This window comes from Geotrypetes seraphini, chromosome 1 (assembly GCF_902459505.1).
Source record: "Geotrypetes seraphini chromosome 1, aGeoSer1.1, whole genome shotgun sequence".
NCBI classification, from domain to species: domain Eukaryota; kingdom Metazoa; phylum Chordata; class Amphibia; order Gymnophiona; family Dermophiidae; genus Geotrypetes; species Geotrypetes seraphini.
The window spans coordinates 392,789,592-392,808,772 of NC_047084.1; the positions used below are offsets into that span (position 1 = coordinate 392,789,592).

A 19,181-nucleotide genomic window follows, 5' to 3' on the forward strand; every position below is an offset into this window, starting at 1 on the left:
GGTAGAGATAGTTTGGATGAAGCGGTTGTTTAGGTAGATTGGGCTGTCTCCATTTATAGTTTTAAATAGTATACAATAGAATTTAAATTGTATTCTTTCCTGGATTGGAAGCCAATGTGAATCGATGTATGCCTCTGTAATATGGTCATGTTTCTTCTACACGAAAATCACAAAACAAAATTGGCATTTACAGCAGTGTCCTTGTTCTAAAGCCAGAATTCCTGGTGCCGCTTCTGCATATTTCTAGATAAATCAGGAAAATCCATATTTTATATTCCCATAAAAGGCCATTCATATAGTAGAAATAAAGATGAAGTACAGTGTTGTGAGGTGATTCCAAACCAAAAGTCATCACTTCTAAAGACAATTCTAGAAAGTTTGTAAGATTCATTTCTTGCCTTTATTTCTGCAGTATTCCAGATCTTGCTTTCCTAGTCAAGTACAATTGGAAGTAGTGGCCAGGCATCTTTAAACCTTCAAAAAGATATTTCTTAACCATCTCAATTTGAGCAATCAATAGTAATATAGGGAAATTTAAGAATCTTAAATTATTCTTTCTTATTATCTAACCAGTCCAGCCAAGATGAACAAGAATAGTCATGTTTGTTGACTAAAGCAGTGTTCTTCAACCTTTTTACATCCGTGGACCGGCAGAAAAAAAAATAATTATTTTGTGGACCGGCAAACTACTAGGACTAAAATTTAAAAACCCCGTTTCCACCCCATCTCCGCGAGTCGGTCGCCACAAATCATCTGATCCCATCCACACAAGCCTCAGTTATGATTTTATATTGAATGTATTTTATTAAAGTATAAAAAGAAACAATATTCTGTACAATTGTCATTTTATAAATACAAATAATTCAGAGCAGGATCAACAAAACCCCTGTCTCCCCTCCCCTTCACATATATCCCCTCTACTATCAAGAAAACTGAACAAGCCAAATTATTACAGAATGCTACACAGAAATATCATGCTAACAGAATACTGCAGTCACACATGACAGGAATAGTTTTAGGGGAGTGCAACTAGGGCAACTGCCCCCTGGTCAGAGAGCGCCCTAAGCCAGCTGGAAGCTAAAGAAGCACTGCCTGGGCTTTGCAGTCCCCAGTTATGTCTAACACCAGCTCTAGCAGGATATATATTTCAAATCTGATATATTCTAATCACAAAATAGAAATAAAATTATTTACCTTTTGTCGTCTCTGGTTTCTGCTTTCAATCTTCTTTTCACTCTCTTCCTTCCAGCGTCTGCCCTCTCTGTCTCTTCAATCCAGCATCTGCCCCTTCCATCCACTGTCTGTCCTCTCCCCCTTCCATATGGTATCTGTCTTCTTTCTATGCCCCTCTCCCCTTTCCATCCAGCTTGTGTCCCCTCTCTCCTTTTTAGATGATTCATTCCAGCTTCACTGCTCTCTTCATTTTTATCTCTCCTACACCAGATCTATCATCGTTGTCCCTCTCTGCTTATTTTTCTGCTGACCCCTTCCTATCATCAATCTCTCTACTTTCTCATGCCTGTGTCTCCCCTTCCCCTCCTCTAATCTCTCTGCCAGCTGTTTCCTTCCTTTTTTCATTCTCCCTTCCCTCCTCCTCCTGTCCAGCAGTAATTCTCTTCCCTCCTCCCCTCCCAGCAGCATCTCTCCTTCTCCCTCTCCAGTAGCAGCTGTCCCTTTTTTTCCTTGCCCAGCAGCTTCTCAGATTCCTTTCCCTCCTCCCCTCCCAGAGGCATCTCTCCTTCTCCCTCTCCAGTAGCAGCTGTCCCTTTTTTTCCTTGCCCAGCAGCTTCCCAGATTCCTTTCCCTCCTCCCCTACCAGAAGCATCTCTCCTTCTCCCTCTCCAGTAGCAGCTGTCCCTTTTTTTCCTTGCCCAGCAGCTTCCCAGATTCCTTTCCCTCCTTCCCTCCCAGAAGCATCTCTCCTTCTCCCTCTCCAGTAGCAGCTGTCCCTTTTTTTCCTTGCCCAGCAGCTTCCCAGATTCCTTTCCCTCCTCCCCTCCCAGCAGCATCTCTCCTTCTCCCTCTCTATTAGCAGCTGCCCCTTTTTTCCCCTACCCAGCAGCTTCCCAGACTCTGATAGTGGGTTTTCTTCCCTCCCAGCAGCTCTTCTTACTTCCCAGCGCAGCGATTCACAAAGGCAGCCTCAGGTCCTTTGTTGGGTCGCGCTGCCTCTGAGGAAAAAGGAAGTTGCATCATCAGAGGCAGCCGCGACTCAGCAAAAGCCCCGAGGCTGCCTTCGTGAATCGCTGCAGAGAGGGGAGAAAGCCACTGTCGGAGGCTCCCCAAGATCTCTCCGGCCCAGCGCACGCTTCACATGTTGATCTTGCCGGCCCTGCGCGGACCGGCAAAAATTTTCTGCGGACCGGCGGTTGAAGAACTGTGGACTAAAGGACGGACACAGAAAAAGGAAGTATACTTCTCCCTCTGTATTCGCGGGGGATACATTCCAGCTATAGCCGCAGATATGGAAAACCCGCAAATAACTATTGTATATGTTATTCACGTGTTTTTGTAAAAGATAGCGGTTTTGTTATTAAAACTGCGAATAACATATACAATAGTTATTCGCAGTTTTGTGAAAGGACTATTACTAAATACTATTAATATTCACAATGTTGGTGGACTAACGATACAGTACTGTATTATTGAATACTTTAACAATATTTATTGAACAATACAAGTAATACTGTAATCTCAGGGTAAACAAAAAAGTTCAATACAGTACAGTACTGCTTTCTCAACAAGGAAAAAAAGAAATGTTCAATACTGAAAGTTCAATATTGGAATACCTGTACAGTGCAGTAATTAGGCAGTGTCTTCATCCTCATCATCCAGTACAAGCACTGCAGGAGGAGAAGAAGAGGATAAGCGAGCACCAGGGGCGGAGTCACATGATGAAAAATCGTGAATATGTGGAACCACGAGTGCCGAAACCGCGAATACGGAGGGAGAAGTGTAATGCGGTTTGCAAGTGTTTTGCAAGACGAGCAAAACATTTGCTAAATTTGTGACTCGCAAAACAAGCATTGACTTGCAAAACAAGCAGTCAAATACCTTCTTCCTGCTGGGAGTGCATCCTTGTTCAAGGTGATGGGATCTGAGGAAGGTACTGGTGAGCGCGCCTTCCTCCAGAGATGGGACGGTGCACACGTTGGCTTGAGGTGAGTCTATTTTTGTGCAGTTTGTACACCTGGTTAGAGCTCCTGTAGTATGCGCGTTTGGAGCTCCGGGAGGCGGGGTCATTGCGTGCATACAGGTCCATCCAGTGCTGGTGGTATTTACGTGGATGGCACGTGCGTACAGGTCCGGCTAGTGCTGGTGGTGGTTACATTCCTGCAGGGTGTGCACTGGGATGCTGCAGAGCCTGGGAAAGCATGGTGAATACCGCCTGCAGGTTCACCACTTCTGCTCCACACAGTGCCATGCCAACTTCTGCAGCAGTACCGAGCCCAGCTCCGGAAGCAATGGCGGCTGCTAAGACAGGAGCAGCAATACCGGGGATTCACCCAGGCTGCGGTTCTTCTCCTCTTCCTCCTCCTCTGGTGGCTCGGCGTCGTTCTCCTTTTTATTTTATACAGGTACATTAGTTTTGGGGTTATTAGTTTTTGAGTTATTGTATACTATACATTAGTTTTTGGGTTGTGGGACAAATCATCTGTGTTTCCATTATTTCCTATGAGGAAATAAACTTTGATATACAAGTGCTTTGGATTACAAGCATGCTTCTGGAACAAATTATGATCGTAAACCAAGGTACCACTGTATATCATTATACATAGACATAGCTATGGTGCGAATAAGAAATATGAACTCATATCCATGATTTTCTTTTTTTATGATCTGTTGAGTTTCTATGCTGCATTTTTGTGGCTTTGACATTTCAAAGCTTACTTTCAAAATGGTTGGTACTAGAAGATTAAGTGACTTGCCCAGGGTCACAGGGAGCAGCACTAGGATTTGATCTCACAACCTCTGGGTTGTGACCAGTCAGACCCGGGCTCTGACTGGTCACAGTTAAGCCAGGGAAAAAAGTAAGAATAAAAACACAGAAGGGCAATTCCAGGATCTCCCAAGATTATGTTTCAGGAGATAATGCCATTGACCACCAGAGGGAGCTGGATTCATCTGAGGAGGAAGTAGGTGAGCTTGATTCGAATCACCACCGGGGGAGCTCAAGAGGCCTCTGGACTTCTGCTGACTCACTCAGATCAGGGCACACCCCTAGGGTATGTAAGCCAGCAGTGGCATTCAAGCCAACAGGCCGGTTAGGGAGGAAGTTCAGGCCTTGCCTCCCTAAAGATCCACCTGGGCCAAACAGGAGCAACAACCCTATGCCAATGGAGCTGACAGAGGCTGGGCAAGATGAGGACTTGCCACTTTTGAATGGAGAGCCTATGGACTGTCAAGAAGCTGGTGCAGGCTGTGAAGCTAATTACCCTGAGTCTATGGAGGTGGACTTGGCCTCAAGCTACAAACATTGAGTTTGAATTTTTGGGAACTGTTTGTTTGCTGTGTGTTTTTTTTAATGTTGGTTTTGAGGAAGCTAGGAGTGTGTGGGGAGAGGTTTTGTTTTCACTCTGGGTGGGATTTTGAAAGCCATTTCAGTGGCAGTATTTTGACAAAACCTGTACACTCTCCTTTCCTGGCAGTCATAAATGTTGCCAGAGGCTTTCCTCATTTTTCTTAAGGACTGAGAATTGGGGAAACTATTATCCTGAACTGTATTTTTGATTTACTGAATTACCTGTTTTGGAGCAGGCAGTGCTAGCTCTGTGGAGAGCTGTGGTCTCAAGATGCAATTGGGACTTTATTAGGTGTGAAAGAAAGTTTTGGATTTTATTTTTGGACTGTGTTATTTTTCTTGCCATTTTGACAATATTTCTGTAATGCTGTGTGAAATCCTGACCAATGTTGTGAAAGTTTAATGGAATACTTACCTGCATGAAGGATTGAGTAAAAGAACTATTTCTTTCAACTACTACTATTGTTGGAACTTTATTTTTCTTGGCTTTAACTCTGATTACTGCTGAGAACCCAGTCCTGCAGGGTGACTCCATGCCGGATCACACGCTGGTGTACTGTTTATGGTAACCACTGGGATTGTTATAGAGCCCAGGGTTATAGAGCCCAGCCCTGGGCTATAGTGGTGGTGACAGGGTGCAGAGGTAGCAGCTTTACCAGTGAGCCACACCTTCCCCTGTAGGGTAGGGATAATATGAAAAGTGAGATACATGCTTTTTTACCACCTCAAATAAATTCTCATATATTCTTATTAAGCGGTTTAATATATTTGTATTGGTAATGCTTGAAGAATATAGCCATCTTGACAGAAGAAGAATGTTGTAGAAAAATACTTCCCACAGAGTATGATAGACAACTTTTCCCATAAAGCTAGCCTGTCTATTGTAATTTTTAGCAGGGGATGCACATTTAACTCATACAAGTTTACCATATTACCTGGGATATTAGTCTCTAGATACCTGCGCTTGTAGCTTCTTTCAAAGGAAATTTTTCCCATGTCTCATTGATTTTACAATTTAATGAAAGAGTTTCTGATTTGGTAACATTGTTTGAGTACCGAGAAGGGCCCAAATCTACTAAAGGTTTGCAATATATATGGAAGAGATGCTTGGGATTTAGTAGTTGTTATCATTGTATCATCTACAAACGCAAGGCACTTGACAGAATAATTCCCAATTCCAACTCCTGGGATGCCATCATGCTGTTTCAAGACTAGCAATACGGGTTCCAAAAATAAAATATACAACAAAGAAGACAGGGGGTAGCCCTGTCTGGTACCACTTTTTAGTGGAAAATCAATAGTTGGTCTGCCATTCAGCAGTGTTTTAACTGAGCAACTGCCTAAACAGGAAAAATACATCCAGATCAAGGAGAACTCATGCACACTTTACCTAACCCCCAATCAAAGGTATACAAAGCAAAGAAAATATATGACGGACTATTAGTCACCAGAGCAGCAAAACTAAACCACCACCTCTCCAATCTGCAGACTATAACGCCCAACTACAGAACATTCAGGAAATAACTTAAAACCTTTCTATTCAAGAAATTTATCAAATGATCTAACTAAACCTGATCGACCCTCCACAAATCCCGACGCATACTGCATCTGTTAACCATGTATTCTCCCTCGAAATGCCCAGGCCAACTCTTGTTGTAAACCGCCTAGAATTGAAAGGTATTGGTGGGATAGAAGACACCAATGTAATGTAATGTAATATACAGTAGTACTTGCAAAGCCTCATAGAAAAAAAAAGTTATGCCAAAGAAGCCTAATAACTTAAATATGACCAGTCCACCTGGTTAAAGGCTTTCTCAGAATCAAAGCCTATCACTAGAGTGGGTGCAGAAGTCAAATTACATTGTTCAATGGCCAGAATCAACTTTCTGATATTCATCACTGCTTGCAAATCCGGGACAAAACCCACCTGTTCCTTGCCTATTAATTTGGGGATATGTTTCGCCAATCTATCTGCCAATATTTTTGCAAAAATCTTTGTCTACATTGAGTAAAGAGATAGGTCTATAAGATTCTGGGTATATAGGATCTTTTCCTGGTTTTGGGAGGACTGTAATAAGAGCCTGGTTAGCTAAACCAGGGAATCAGCCTTCCTGTATAGCCTGCATGTAATAAGCCTCAAAGGGAGCTATCAGTTACATTTTTAGTATCTTATAAAGTTCTCCACTGAATCTGACCAGGCCTGGAGACTTGTGCAACTTAAGGTGGCAAATAACTCTCAAGATTTCCTAGGCTGATATAGGTGCATTAGCTGTTCAACTTCTATAGGAGAAAACTTAGGAAGACATAATTGTACACAGGAAATCTGTGAGCTGATTCTCCAAGCATGTAACTTCCGAACTGTAAAAGTTACTGTAAAAATTCAAAAATATTTGCTCAATTTCACACCCCTGTTGTAGTTTTAAGTTGCCAGATCTATCTTTCAAATTGAGTCTAATATGGATGTTTCCAAGAGACTTGAAGAATATATAAAAAGGCTTACCACAGGCTAGCTTAAGTATGTCTATCTTCAATGTTAGCTATTCCCATATGAAACAAAATAAGCTATTATCTTTTTCTAAACCATAAATTTACTTGTGGTTTAGAAAAAGATAATAGCTTATTTTGTTTCATATGGGAATAGCTAACATTGAAGACAGACATATTTAAGCTAGCCTGTGGTAGGTCTTTTTATATATTCTTCAAATCTCTTGGAAACTTCCATATTAGACCCAATTTGCTCTATGTCATTCTGGGTAGGATGATTATACAATAAGGAAGGCCTCTTCTTCTTGGTAGATCTATCTTTCAAAGCTTACGGCCCTCCCAAAGTCTGGTTAAATTGGCTAACATTTTATTTAGTGTATTATCAAAATGATACATCTTATACTTGTAATAAAATAAATGATTCCTTGGGTTTTTTCCTGCAAAAGATTATTTAGCGCTAACTGTGCTGTATGAAGATTATTCAAATTAGCCTGGGAGGGTAATAAGCCAAACGCTCTGGGACTCATAATTTAAAAAAAAAAAAAAAATTAAAAAAATGGCCTAAATCGGAACTTGGACGATCAAAAAGACAGATCGTCCAAGTACCGATAATTAAAGCTCGTTTAGATGTATCTAAACCAGCTTAGGCCTTTACCCTGCCTCTAAATGCCTAGAGTGAAAAGAGGCATTTTTATAGGAGGGGAAAGGGCGGGAGATGAGCCGTCCTAGACTTAGTCGTACAGCAAGTATAACCAAAAATTTTAACAGGTTGCCCAGTCAGAACTTATACGTTTTGGCTTAGACCAAGTCAAAACAGGTATAAGTTCCAAATAGGGGCCGCTGATCTGCCCACCCCCCACCACAACAATTGCAGCAGGAGAAATGCCTCATCTCCCCTGCCGCGATTACGATCCCCCCTGAACTCTGTGAACAGCAGGAGAGATGCTGAATGGTGGGCCTAGGGCCTGATTGGGCCAGGCGTCTGACCCAACCGGAATTGGCCCAGTTGCCTTAGGCCCCTCCTGTGGGCGGAGACTTAAGCATCTCTCCTGCCGCGATCGTTGGGGGGGGAGAGAAATTCTGTAACCGGTGTTGTTTTGACAGACGCCGGTTACAGAATCCAGCTTTTAGGCGAAGGACTGGCCCCTCCTTTGCCTAAAAGGTCTTGTTTTGGGCGTTTGGGACTTGGGCGATTAAAATGCTGAACGTAGAGGTGGGCCATTCTCAAAAAAATACTCAGTTTGGATGGGATTTTTTGAGAATGGACATTTTCCCTGCTGCTACTTTAAGCGTTTAGGGCCTTAGGCCAAAAGGGGACTTAGATGGTTTTTTTTTTATTATGCCCCTCCACCTGTGGTTTACAAACTGTAGCTTCTAAAGTAAGAATGGCTGCTATGAGCTGTTTCTTTTTTTAACTACTGTAAGCAATAATGTCCCTTCTCAATACGGCTTTTGCAATCTCCCAGAATAAAATAGGTGTGTCTTTATGTTGATTATTGTTATGACAATAGTTCTGCTATTTCCTATCTAAATTTGTTACAAATTCCTTGTCATAATAAAGCTGTACAGGGAATTTCCACTGAAAACCTTCTGGTGTATCCCCTCTCAAATCACCCAGATCATATTATGATCTGACATTTCCAGGGGTCCTATGTTGGTTGCCCTGAAGAGGGAGTCAGCCAAAATCTTGGCTCTGCAGTCCAGGAGGTTCTTGTGGACTGGAATCGCCACTGCCTGCATGAAGTACTGGTACTGGTAGTTCAGGCCTTGTAGTACTCTGTCTTTGGTACTTGTTGTCCACCCACGTGGATCTTGAGAAAGGCTGTGAGTTTCTGGAGGGATCTTGAGAAAGGCTGTGAGTTTCTGGAGGGACTTGGGGTGAGTCCTCGTTTGTGGGTTTTCTTTTTTTTTTTTTTTGTTAATTATTTATTTATTTATTTTTGTGGGTGGTGACTCGGGGCGTGGCTGGAGGCTGGTGTGTTGCTTGTTCCTCCGTTGCTTGGGTGCATGGCATGCCGCTGGAACGTGCCATGTTGTTGTGCGTGGCTCCCCCTAAAGGGGGACATTGGGGGAATGTTGCCCGCTGAGAGAGGAGTGGGTCAGCAGGAGGATTAACTGTTGCTGCTGGTCCCAACCCTGGTGGTTTGCAGGTTCATGTGCTGCTCCACTTGACTGGTTGGGTGGCTCCATGTACCCCACCGACATTCTCTGTCCTTCTTGAGAGGAGGGGGAGAGCCTGCAGAGAAGGGGCAAGATGCACCCCTTCATCTGTGCCAGTGCTCCTGGCTGCATTTCCCACTGTGCCTGGAGGCAGAGAAAGAGGAGTGATAATGCCTCTTGAGTGGGCTTCTCCTGCTGTACTGCCTATTGTATATTAAACTGTACAGCGCTGCATATGCCTTTCAGTGCTATAGAAATCATAAATAGTAGCAGAGTCCCTCATGCTGGCTGGGAAAGCACTCTGGCTAGGTATCTGAAGTGCAAACAGCTCTTCGGCTGAGGAGTTTCAAACCCCCACCTTTAGAGAGGCGTGGTCTGACATGCCGCATCACTGATGATATCAACACCCTGCTGTGAAAGGCAGACTCCTCCTTCCTGACATGAGAGGGGGAGGGGGGCGGGGTGGGAGAGGTGTGAACTGCAGATTCTGCAGGACCCCAAGAGGGAAAGAAGCATCGAGTTGTTTTTTTGTTTGTTTGTTTGTTTTTTTCAGCATGTCCTTTACAAGCTGAACTCTGGGGCAGCATGTCTCCTGCTGGTGGGAGAGGTCTGCAGGTCCCCTCAGAGGGAAAGAAGCATGGGAGTTTCTTTCTCCTTAAACTCAGATTGGGAGGAGGGTGGGGCAGAGCCCTTGGGGCTGCAAAAGATTATCAGAGGTTTTCCCAAAAACAAGCAGATAGGACTTACCTTTGGGGCTGGAGGGGGAACCCTGATCGGCTCCCTGCAGAGGCTGGCTGTACGTGACAGCATGCAGTCTGGAGGGCAAAAACCCCAATTTGCTGATTGCAGATGCTGGCTTTATGCGGCAGCATGCAAAAACTCCGGGGGAGATCTCTCAGTCTGGAGGCCAAAAACCCCGATCTGCTGACCGCAGAGGCTGGCTTTACGCGGCAGCATGCAGTGACTCCTGGAGAGATCTCTCGGTCTGGTGAGACTCCTATCGGCTGCCCTGTAGAGGCTGGCTGTAAGCGGCAACATGCAGGGACTCCGGGAGATATTTCTCTACCGGGCCGAGTGCAGGCGGGGGGATTAGCTGAGCCAGGGCATCCTGGAGGCTCCTTGCCGCTGTAGCTTGTGGATCCCCCGCTGCTGCATTCTGATGAGGATGGCTGCTGGAGGAAGATTCTTGGGCCTTACTTCTCTTCATGAAGTCTCTCAGTGCCCTCTTCCTTAGCTTGCGTGCCCGTGGTGACATATGCACACAATGTAAGCAACACAGAAACCTCGAGCGCCGGATCCAATCAGTGGGCGCACAATTCATGAGGATCCAGTGTGTTCATCCTTCTCCTGCATCCCAGTCGTTTCTTTAGATGATTCAGGCATCTTCAAGGTGATGAGTAGAAAAGTTGTAATGGAGAGCTGTAGAAAATCCGACCGATGGGAACGGGCGGAAACTAAAGACTGGGGATTAGGGGGAAGCAGGGGGCTTAGTGCACTTTAGTAAATCATCATATAATGAAGTGGGGCATAGTCTTTGTAAACTCAACATATTTTAGAAACTATTTCAGGAATCTGTTTAAAATGTTGGTTGCAGCATTTAAGTAAACCAAATTTATTTATTATAGAATGGACTAATTAAAGCTTCTAATTGTGCATTACAGGTAGTACAGAAAAGAGAGTCTCACGACTACAGGTGCCTCTTTCGTGTCTGTTTTGTACCAAGGGATCCTTGGGATCTTTTGCAAGAAGATCCAATAGCTTTTGAATATCTCTACTTGCAGGTAAGAGAGAAATTCAGGAATATTTTATATTTCATTAAGTATTAAAATAACTGAAACCCCCCACCCCCACCTTTTATGAAACCTCGTTAGCATTTTTTTTTTATTGCTGACCGCAGCAGTAAAAGCTACACCACTCATGAGTATCGAAACTTTTACTGCCACAGCCGGCGATAAAAAAATGGTAACGCAACTTCATAAAAGGGGGTGGGGTAAATTTGCTTTTTGGCCTCCCTAAATAGCAGTTTTCAAAAGTCTGCAGCTACTTTTTAATTTTGTACTCATGGAATTTACATGTTCTCAGAAGCTATGTAAACATGTAGTTTCCATTTCAAAGTGTTTTCAGGTTCCTGCTAGCTGCAGACACTTCTGTTTGCTTAGGGTTACCAGACATCTGGATTTTCCTGGACATGTCCTCCTTTTGAGGATATGTCCAGGAGTCCGGACGGTTCTTCAAAACCTGGCACTTTGTTCGGGTTTTGAAAAGAAACTGTGTCGGGAGGAAGCATGTGTGGATGCAACGCGGTGATGTCATGTGCATATCTTCCTGCCCAACGAACAGGCAGCAGGGGCGGAGCTGGGATATAACAGGGCGGGGATGTTTGGAACTGGGCGGGTCTAAGGGTGGCGGGCCTAGGGAGGTCTGGATTTTACTGACGTAAAATCCTAAGCTTGCTTGTGCAGCTATTAGCTGCTGATTTTCAAAGGCAATAAGGGAGAAAGTTATAGTGTGGGTTACCATTAAGACATGTTATTTTACGTTAACTCCACTTTTAGTTTCCATTATTTCCTATGGAAAAATTCACTTTGATATACGAGTGCTTTGGATTACAAGCATGCTTCTGAAACAAATTATGCTCGCAAACCAAGGTTTTACTGTATTTATTTTTTTATTAACGTATAAAAGGGAACAACATTCTTTACAAATTTACAAATAAGAACAAGATCTCCCTTTGTATTAGGGGGGAGGCAATGAAGGAGGAAGGGAGGGCAGGAGAAGGTCAGTCAGCAGAGCCACCAGAAATTCCCTAAGTTCCTTCAGCACCCTCGGATGTATACCATCCAGCCCCATCGCTATATCTACCTTTAATTTAGCTAGCTCCTCATGTCCCCAAAACCTGGAAATCTGCTTTAGTCTTCCCTAAATTAAAAAAACAAAACTCAGATAAATCCCAGCCAGCCAATTATCGCCCGATCGCGAATCTTCCGTTCATCGCCAAACTTACAGAAAAAATAGTACTCAACCAGCTTACTGAAATCCTTGATAAAACCAATGTTCTTCATCCATACTAAACTGGCTTTTGTTCATACCACTCCACAGAACTATCTCTACTTGGTCTCACTTCCTCTATCTACTACTTTCACAACCATAGTAAATCAGTTCTTCTTATCTCTCTAGATTTGTCAGTGGCCTTCGACACTGTTGATCATCACCTCCTCCTCAATCGTCTCAAAAACTGCGGTATTACAGGCTCTGCTCTCCTGTGGTTCACTTCTTATTTTGAAGATCGCAATTTCAAAGTCTACTCAAAAGAAACAACCTCACCACCAATTTCTCAAAGATATGATGTTCCTCAAGCTCAATTCTCTCCCCTTTACTTTTCAACATTTTTCTAGCCCCTCTTCTCACTCTGGCCCAGTCAATTGGATTCACAATCTTTGCATATGCAGATGACATCCAACTTCTTCATCCCATTGATCCCACCAATACTCGCAATATACAGGAAATAAATTCTAAACTGGATAAAATCAGTGATTGACTTCGAACAAACAAACTTTCTCTCAATATAAATAAATCTTGTGGTATATTCTTCCCAATCAGAAACAACGAAACCATACACGGACAAATTTCCATCGAATCCTCCCTACTACAAATGGAATCCAAAATAAAACTGCTAGGAGTCATCCTAGACAAAGATTTAAGTTACCATGATCAGGCATGTTCCGTTATAAAAAGTTGCTTCTACAAACTTCGTCTTATCCGCTCCTTAACTTCTATCCTTGAAACCACTGCCATTGCAACTCTGATCCACTCATTAGTCATTTCTCATCTAGACTACTGCAACTCCCTATATAACGGGATCACCCAAAAGGAATATCGTCTGCAGCTTATTCAAAACACGGCAATCAAACTCATATGTAAGGCAGGAAAATATGACCATATCAGCCCGCTTCTATGAGAAGCTCACTGGTTACCCATTTCATATCGCATTACATATAAAATTCTACAGCTGGCTTTTAAAATCAAACATATGCACTCACTGGCTTTTCTTGATAAACTTTCATTCCTTACTCTTCTCCACGGACCCTCAGATCAGCTGACCAGAATTTATTGACTGTCCTCCCAATCAAGGAATTTTATTACACTAGAAACACTAATTTCTCTGTTACAGCACCAACCCTTTGGAATGCCATGCCATCTCACCTTCGCCAAGAAAATTCTCTTGATAAATTCAAAATTAAACTAAAAACTTTCTTATTTCAAGGCGCATACCATAGCGCTTGACAATACCCCTTTCGTCCAGCACTCCAGTCTACAAAACCAACCGATTTTAAGAAGTGACCCCCTCTCCTGATGTTTTTTTCCTCCCCCCTCTTCCCCTCATTCATTTTTTATTTTATTTAACGATGTAATTATAAACTTTCCACTCCCCCCTCTCCCTCAAATTTGCATACGTCAACGTAATTGTCTATTTTATATTCAAACTTTTCTTTTACCCCATTCTTAAATTTATTTTAACATTTTTAGTTTTGTAAACCGGCCAGATACATGATGATGGTCGGTATATTAGGTATATTAAAATGTAAATAAACTTGGAACACAACCATTTGAAAATTGATTGGGATCTACCACTCCACCATCCCTATTCGCATTTGTCTTCCTGTTCTCGGATCTTCAGCCATGAACACAGAACAGAAATTTTTATTAAACAATTCAGCCTTTTATCAGCTTCTACATATTCCTCCCCTTCACTTTTGAGTCTCACAATGCCACTTTTGTACTTCTTCATATCACTGATATATCTAAAAACTGTCTATTGAGATGGCTTGGGGAAATCCACTGTTTTTTCCAAGGATAAGCAGCATAGAATCTGTTTTGCTACTTGGGATCTAGCTAGGTGCTTGGGACCTGAGTTGGCCACTGTTGGACCTTCGGTCTGTCCCAGTATGCAATTCTTATGTTCTTATGGATTTTAACTTTGCTTTAATCCTAACACATGCTGTTTATAACATGACCACTGTACTATGGTTATGAGGAAGCCTACTCATTGTACCGTATTTTCACGCATATAATGCGCACACGTGTAAAATGCGCACACGGGTATAGCGCACGGGAACAAAGCATTTATGTAAAAAAATTTTCTTATAGCGCGCCCACGCATATACCGTGCTCCTCTCCCCGGTACCTTATTTTTGTTCCTCCAGCGCAGCTTGACAGGCCTGTTCCTCCATGTCCTGCCTGCTGCAGGGGCTGAGGCGAAGGGAGTCAGATGAGCAGCGGTGGAGGCGGCTGAAGCCCGAATGTGCCGCCCAGCGCTGCCATGGGGGAAGGGAGGGAGGAGAGCGGAAGGCTGGAACTAGCCGCTGCTGCCACTGTTGCCTTGCCGTAGCTGCTAACTCTCTTGTCAGGGCCGCCATGCCAGGACTCTCAGTGGCTTCCGGTTCCGAAGGCTGCTGCTTGTGTCCGGCCCGCGGGGAAGATGATGTTCGTGTGGGAAGCAGGACTCGCTGTCTCCAGCTGCCTCCGTAGCAGCAGAGCGGCACACAAAGCTACCTGCCTGGTTGGCTGACATGGCTGCCTCTTCCCTTCTCTAGCAACAGAGTGGCAATGTTAAAAAAAAAATGTATAACACGCTCACGGATATAACGCACATGGTTATTCCGTGTTTGTAAAATCTTGTATAGCGCGCGCGTTATATGCGTAAAAATACGGTAATCACTGAAATCAGACAAAACAAGACAAGAAATCTATCCAGTGGACAGCATACAAACAGATATAATGGGAACTAGAAACAAGAAAATAATGTAGTTTTACAAATTATTACAGCTAAAGCGGCCCAAGTCAGTCCTTTGTGCTATTTTCATTTCTTTCAGTGTTTTTCAGGTGAACTGCTAAAGAACGACTGTATAAAAGGAAATCATGCCATTAAATCACAGTATCTATCAATATATATATATAAATAATTAAATGTGAAGTGCTCAGATGCACAACCAAACTATTAAGTGTAATCAACAAACTGAGGTTGCTGTTGGGACCATTATCGCCTTCACAGCCCCATTCCGCAAACAAATAATATTCAAAAAAAGAACTTATCTTGTATTACTTGGCGGTCTGTTAAAATCACTGCTCACTCGGCAACCACAGTGAAGAAAGTGCATGTGCTCAAAAGTTTCTAAAAACTGTTAATACAATCGACCCCCCCGACTCGAATTTTGCACTCTTCATCAGGAGGGGACACTTGTCATGGCTACTGCTACCAGACAGACTGGCAAAACACGGACTGCAAAAGAGCAGTGATTTCAACAGACCGCCAAAGGAATACAAGATAAGTTCCTTTTTTGAATATTATTTGTTGGTGGAATTGGGCTGTGAAGGCAATGATGGTCCCAATGGCAACCTCAGTTTGGTGATTACACTGAGTAGTTTGGTTATGGGTCTGAGCACTCCACATTGAATTATTTAAATAAATATATATAAATTGATAGATACTGTGATTTAATTGTATGATTTACTAGTATTATCACAGAAGAAAGTTATTTATCTCCCTATTAATTTATCTATTGTGTATAAAAGGAAACATAAAAGTCTCCCTGACAGCCAAATACATTAAGATAGCTAGCTTGGCTTTCAGCCAGGGATGTTCTTGTAACAGTAATGCAAGGCTGAACTAGCACTAGGAATGAAATCTGTTTTAAAAGCAGTATAGCTATCAGTAATGCCCTTATCTGATTATCTCGTATCTAATCAGATGATCTTAGAGAAACCTCCAGATTACTGTAGGAGTAGGGTTACCAGATTTTACTACTGTAAAATCCAGACCCATGGTCCTGCTCCTAGGCCTGCCCAGTTCCACCCAGCCCCACCCAAGTCATGCCCCGTTCTGCCCCAGCCCCGCCCCCTCTCAACCTGTTCTCATGCTCAGAGCCATGTCAGGAGGGCATCTGTGCATGCACAGGTATGACGTGATGATGTCACACATGCGCATGATGTCACCGCATTGCATCCGCACGCATTCGCAGATGCCCTCCCAATGTGGTCCCGAGCTGGAAGCTTTTCAAAACCCAGAAAAAGTGCCAGGTTTTGAAAAGCCTTCAAGATGCACGGACATGTCCTCCTAAAATGAGAACATGCCTGGGAAAATCCGGACATCTGGTAACCCTATGTAGGACTAAACAGTAATCACTGACCTCTACTGGATAGTATAGAATAAGACATTCAGCAAATACATTTTGTATAAAACACTCTAGAATGATTAACACAATATATTTAGCTGTTATTTCTGATATTTATGTTTTGCTATATCTAAACATTTTAAGCAAATAACAAAGAACATTCACAAAGTACAAAATAAAACATACTCTAAAACTATCAATTAATATAAAAATTGTTGAAAAAGATAGGTCTTCGGTTCTTTTCTAAAAAATCTCACCATTTGTATTTTCCTAAATTTCAATGGTAAAATGTTTCAAAGTTTTGAATCATTGATATAAAAAACAGAGACCACAAAAGGTAGAAAAAAATCATTTTATCTCTATTTTGTCATTACAATATATCAGATTTAAAATATATATCCTGCTAGAGACATAACTGGGGACTGCAAAGCCTAACACTATTCCTATCGTGTGACTGCAGTATTCTGTTAGCATGATATTTCTGTGCAGCATTCTGTAATAATTTGGCTTGTTCAGTTTTCTTGATAGTAGAGAGGATATATGTGAAGGGGAGGGGAGACAGGGGTTTTGTTGGTCCTTGCTCTGAATATTTATATTTATAAAATGACAATTGTACAGAATATTGTTTCTTTTTATACTTTAATAAAATACGTTCAATATAAAATCATAACTGAGGCTTGTGCATATGGGATCAGATGGTTTGTGGGGACCGAGCTTGCGGAGACGGGGCAGAAATGTGTTTTTTTATTTCGGGCTTATTGCCGGTCCACAAAATAATTCTTTTATTTCTGCCAGTCCACGGGTGTAAAAAGGTTGAAGAACACTGATCTAGAGGGCTGCTACAAAATTGGTTAGTGGGCTTTGTCATAAGGTGTATGGGGACAGACTTAGAAACTTCAATATGTAGAATATGAAGAAAAGCAGGAGAAAGGGGATATTATAGACATTTAAATCTCCGTGGCATTAACATACAGGTGAGCCTTTTTCAAATTAAGAAAAACTTCTGAATGAGAGGGCATAGGATGAAGTTTATAGGCTCAGGAGTAATATAAGGAAATGCTTTTTTACAGAAAGGGTGGTAGATGCATGGAATAGTCCAGTAGAGGTGGTGGAGACAGACTACCGGTATATCTGAATTCATGAAAGTGTGGAACAGGAAATGGGATCTCTTAGGGAGAGGAGGAGATAATGCATGCTGTGGATGGGCCATTTGGCCTTTATCTGCCATCAGGTTTCTATGTTACTTTAAATACAAATTTGAATCTACATAGATATATTTTTTAAATCACTTTATTTTATCTTATTAACAGGTAAAAGGTAAAATAAAACCCAAAATAGACAATTTACCCCAAAAGATTAAAAAATAAAAATTACTACCTCTACCCTAACAAGCCACACAAATATTGTTCTTGCCTCCTCCCTCCCCAAAAAGATAAAAAAATAAAATAAAATTGCTGCCTCTGCCTCCATTGTCTTTGCTTTTCGTCTCCTCCCCTTCCCCAAATAGATTTTAAAAAATGTCTGCTGCTGAGCTAAAACAAATAATTTTTTAAAACCCATGAAGGGTTGTTTTGTGCATTTAGTTTTCTGCACAGAAGGAACATTCAAACACTATACTCCCCTTTTACTAAGCTGGGGTTGATGTTTCTACCATAGCCCAGAGTGCTAAATGCTCCATTACTCTGACACTCATAGAATTCCTATGAGCATTGGAGCAGCATTGGAGCATTTAGCATCCCGGGCTACAGCTTAGTAAAAGAGGGCCTATCTTTTTTTAAAAAATAAGCTTAAAAGACACACATTACATTGATTTTGCATCCTTGAGTGATAACATCATCCATAAGACTGCAAGTAAAGGCATCGTGGGGCAGTGGAAGATTAAGTGACTTGCCCAGGGTCACAAGGAACAGCGAGGGACTTTGACCAACAACATCAGGGTGCTGAGGATATAGCTGTAACCACTAGGCCACTTCTCCCTTATCACATCTATCCCTCTTCTCCTATAAAATATACATATTCAGGTCTTCCAGTCTCTTCTTGTATGTCTTTTGGCTCAAACCCCCTACCATTTTTGTCGGCACCTTCTGAACCACTTCAAGACTTCTTATATCCGTAGCCAGATATAGCCTCCAAAACTGATCGCAATACTCCAAGTGGGGCCTCACCAATGACTTGTACAGGGGCATCAACCCCTCCTTTCTTCTGCAAGTTACACCTCTATCTATACAGCCTAGCATCCTTCTAGCTACAGCCACTGCCATGTCATACTGTTTTGTCACCTTCAGATCCTCAGACACTATCATCCCAAGGTCCCTCTTCCTGTCCATGCATATCAGCCTCCTACCTCCCAGCACATACAGCTCCCTCGGATTTCTACTCCCTATGGGCAAATAATACTCTAAGCAATTGTACAAAAATTCTTCCCTGATAAAAAAAAATTACCTAATTCTATGAACCATTCTAAGTTTGGTAAAAACTTGTTGAATTATCTTTAAGTCATGATTTTTCACAGATAATATAGAATCAATCCAGATTCCCAAATTTCTGATACTTTACACCAAAGGAATAGATACACCATCCATTAAAAATGGAAAGGAACATCACATGTAGAATAACTAACTAACACAAGTATTTGAGTTTTGGCAATATTTAACTTAAGTCTATTCCAATTCATCTGTTGTCTTATAATTAACAAGACAGCTGAACCTTCCACAACTACCAAAAACTCTATCACGTCAACTGCATAAATCCTGAACTGGGCTCCCAAACAATACAACTTACACAGAGGCAGCATAAATATATTAAAATTGAGGAGAAACATGATCCCTGAGTGACCCCCTTAG

General features: G+C 42.2%; 1 protein-coding gene across 2 annotated transcripts in view; it reads left to right on the forward strand.

Moving 5' to 3' along the window:
* The window catches only part of FRMPD1 (FERM and PDZ domain containing 1), a 304,447-nt gene that overhangs the window by 188,896 nt on the left and 96,370 nt on the right, over nt 1–19,181 (forward strand). For both annotated transcript variants that reach the window (XM_033917490.1, XM_033917500.1), the window contains one exon: nt 10,828–10,947. In XM_033917490.1, the coding sequence (XP_033773381.1) occupies nt 10,828–10,947 (120 nt within the window). The remainder of the gene's footprint in view (nt 1–10,827; nt 10,948–19,181) is intronic.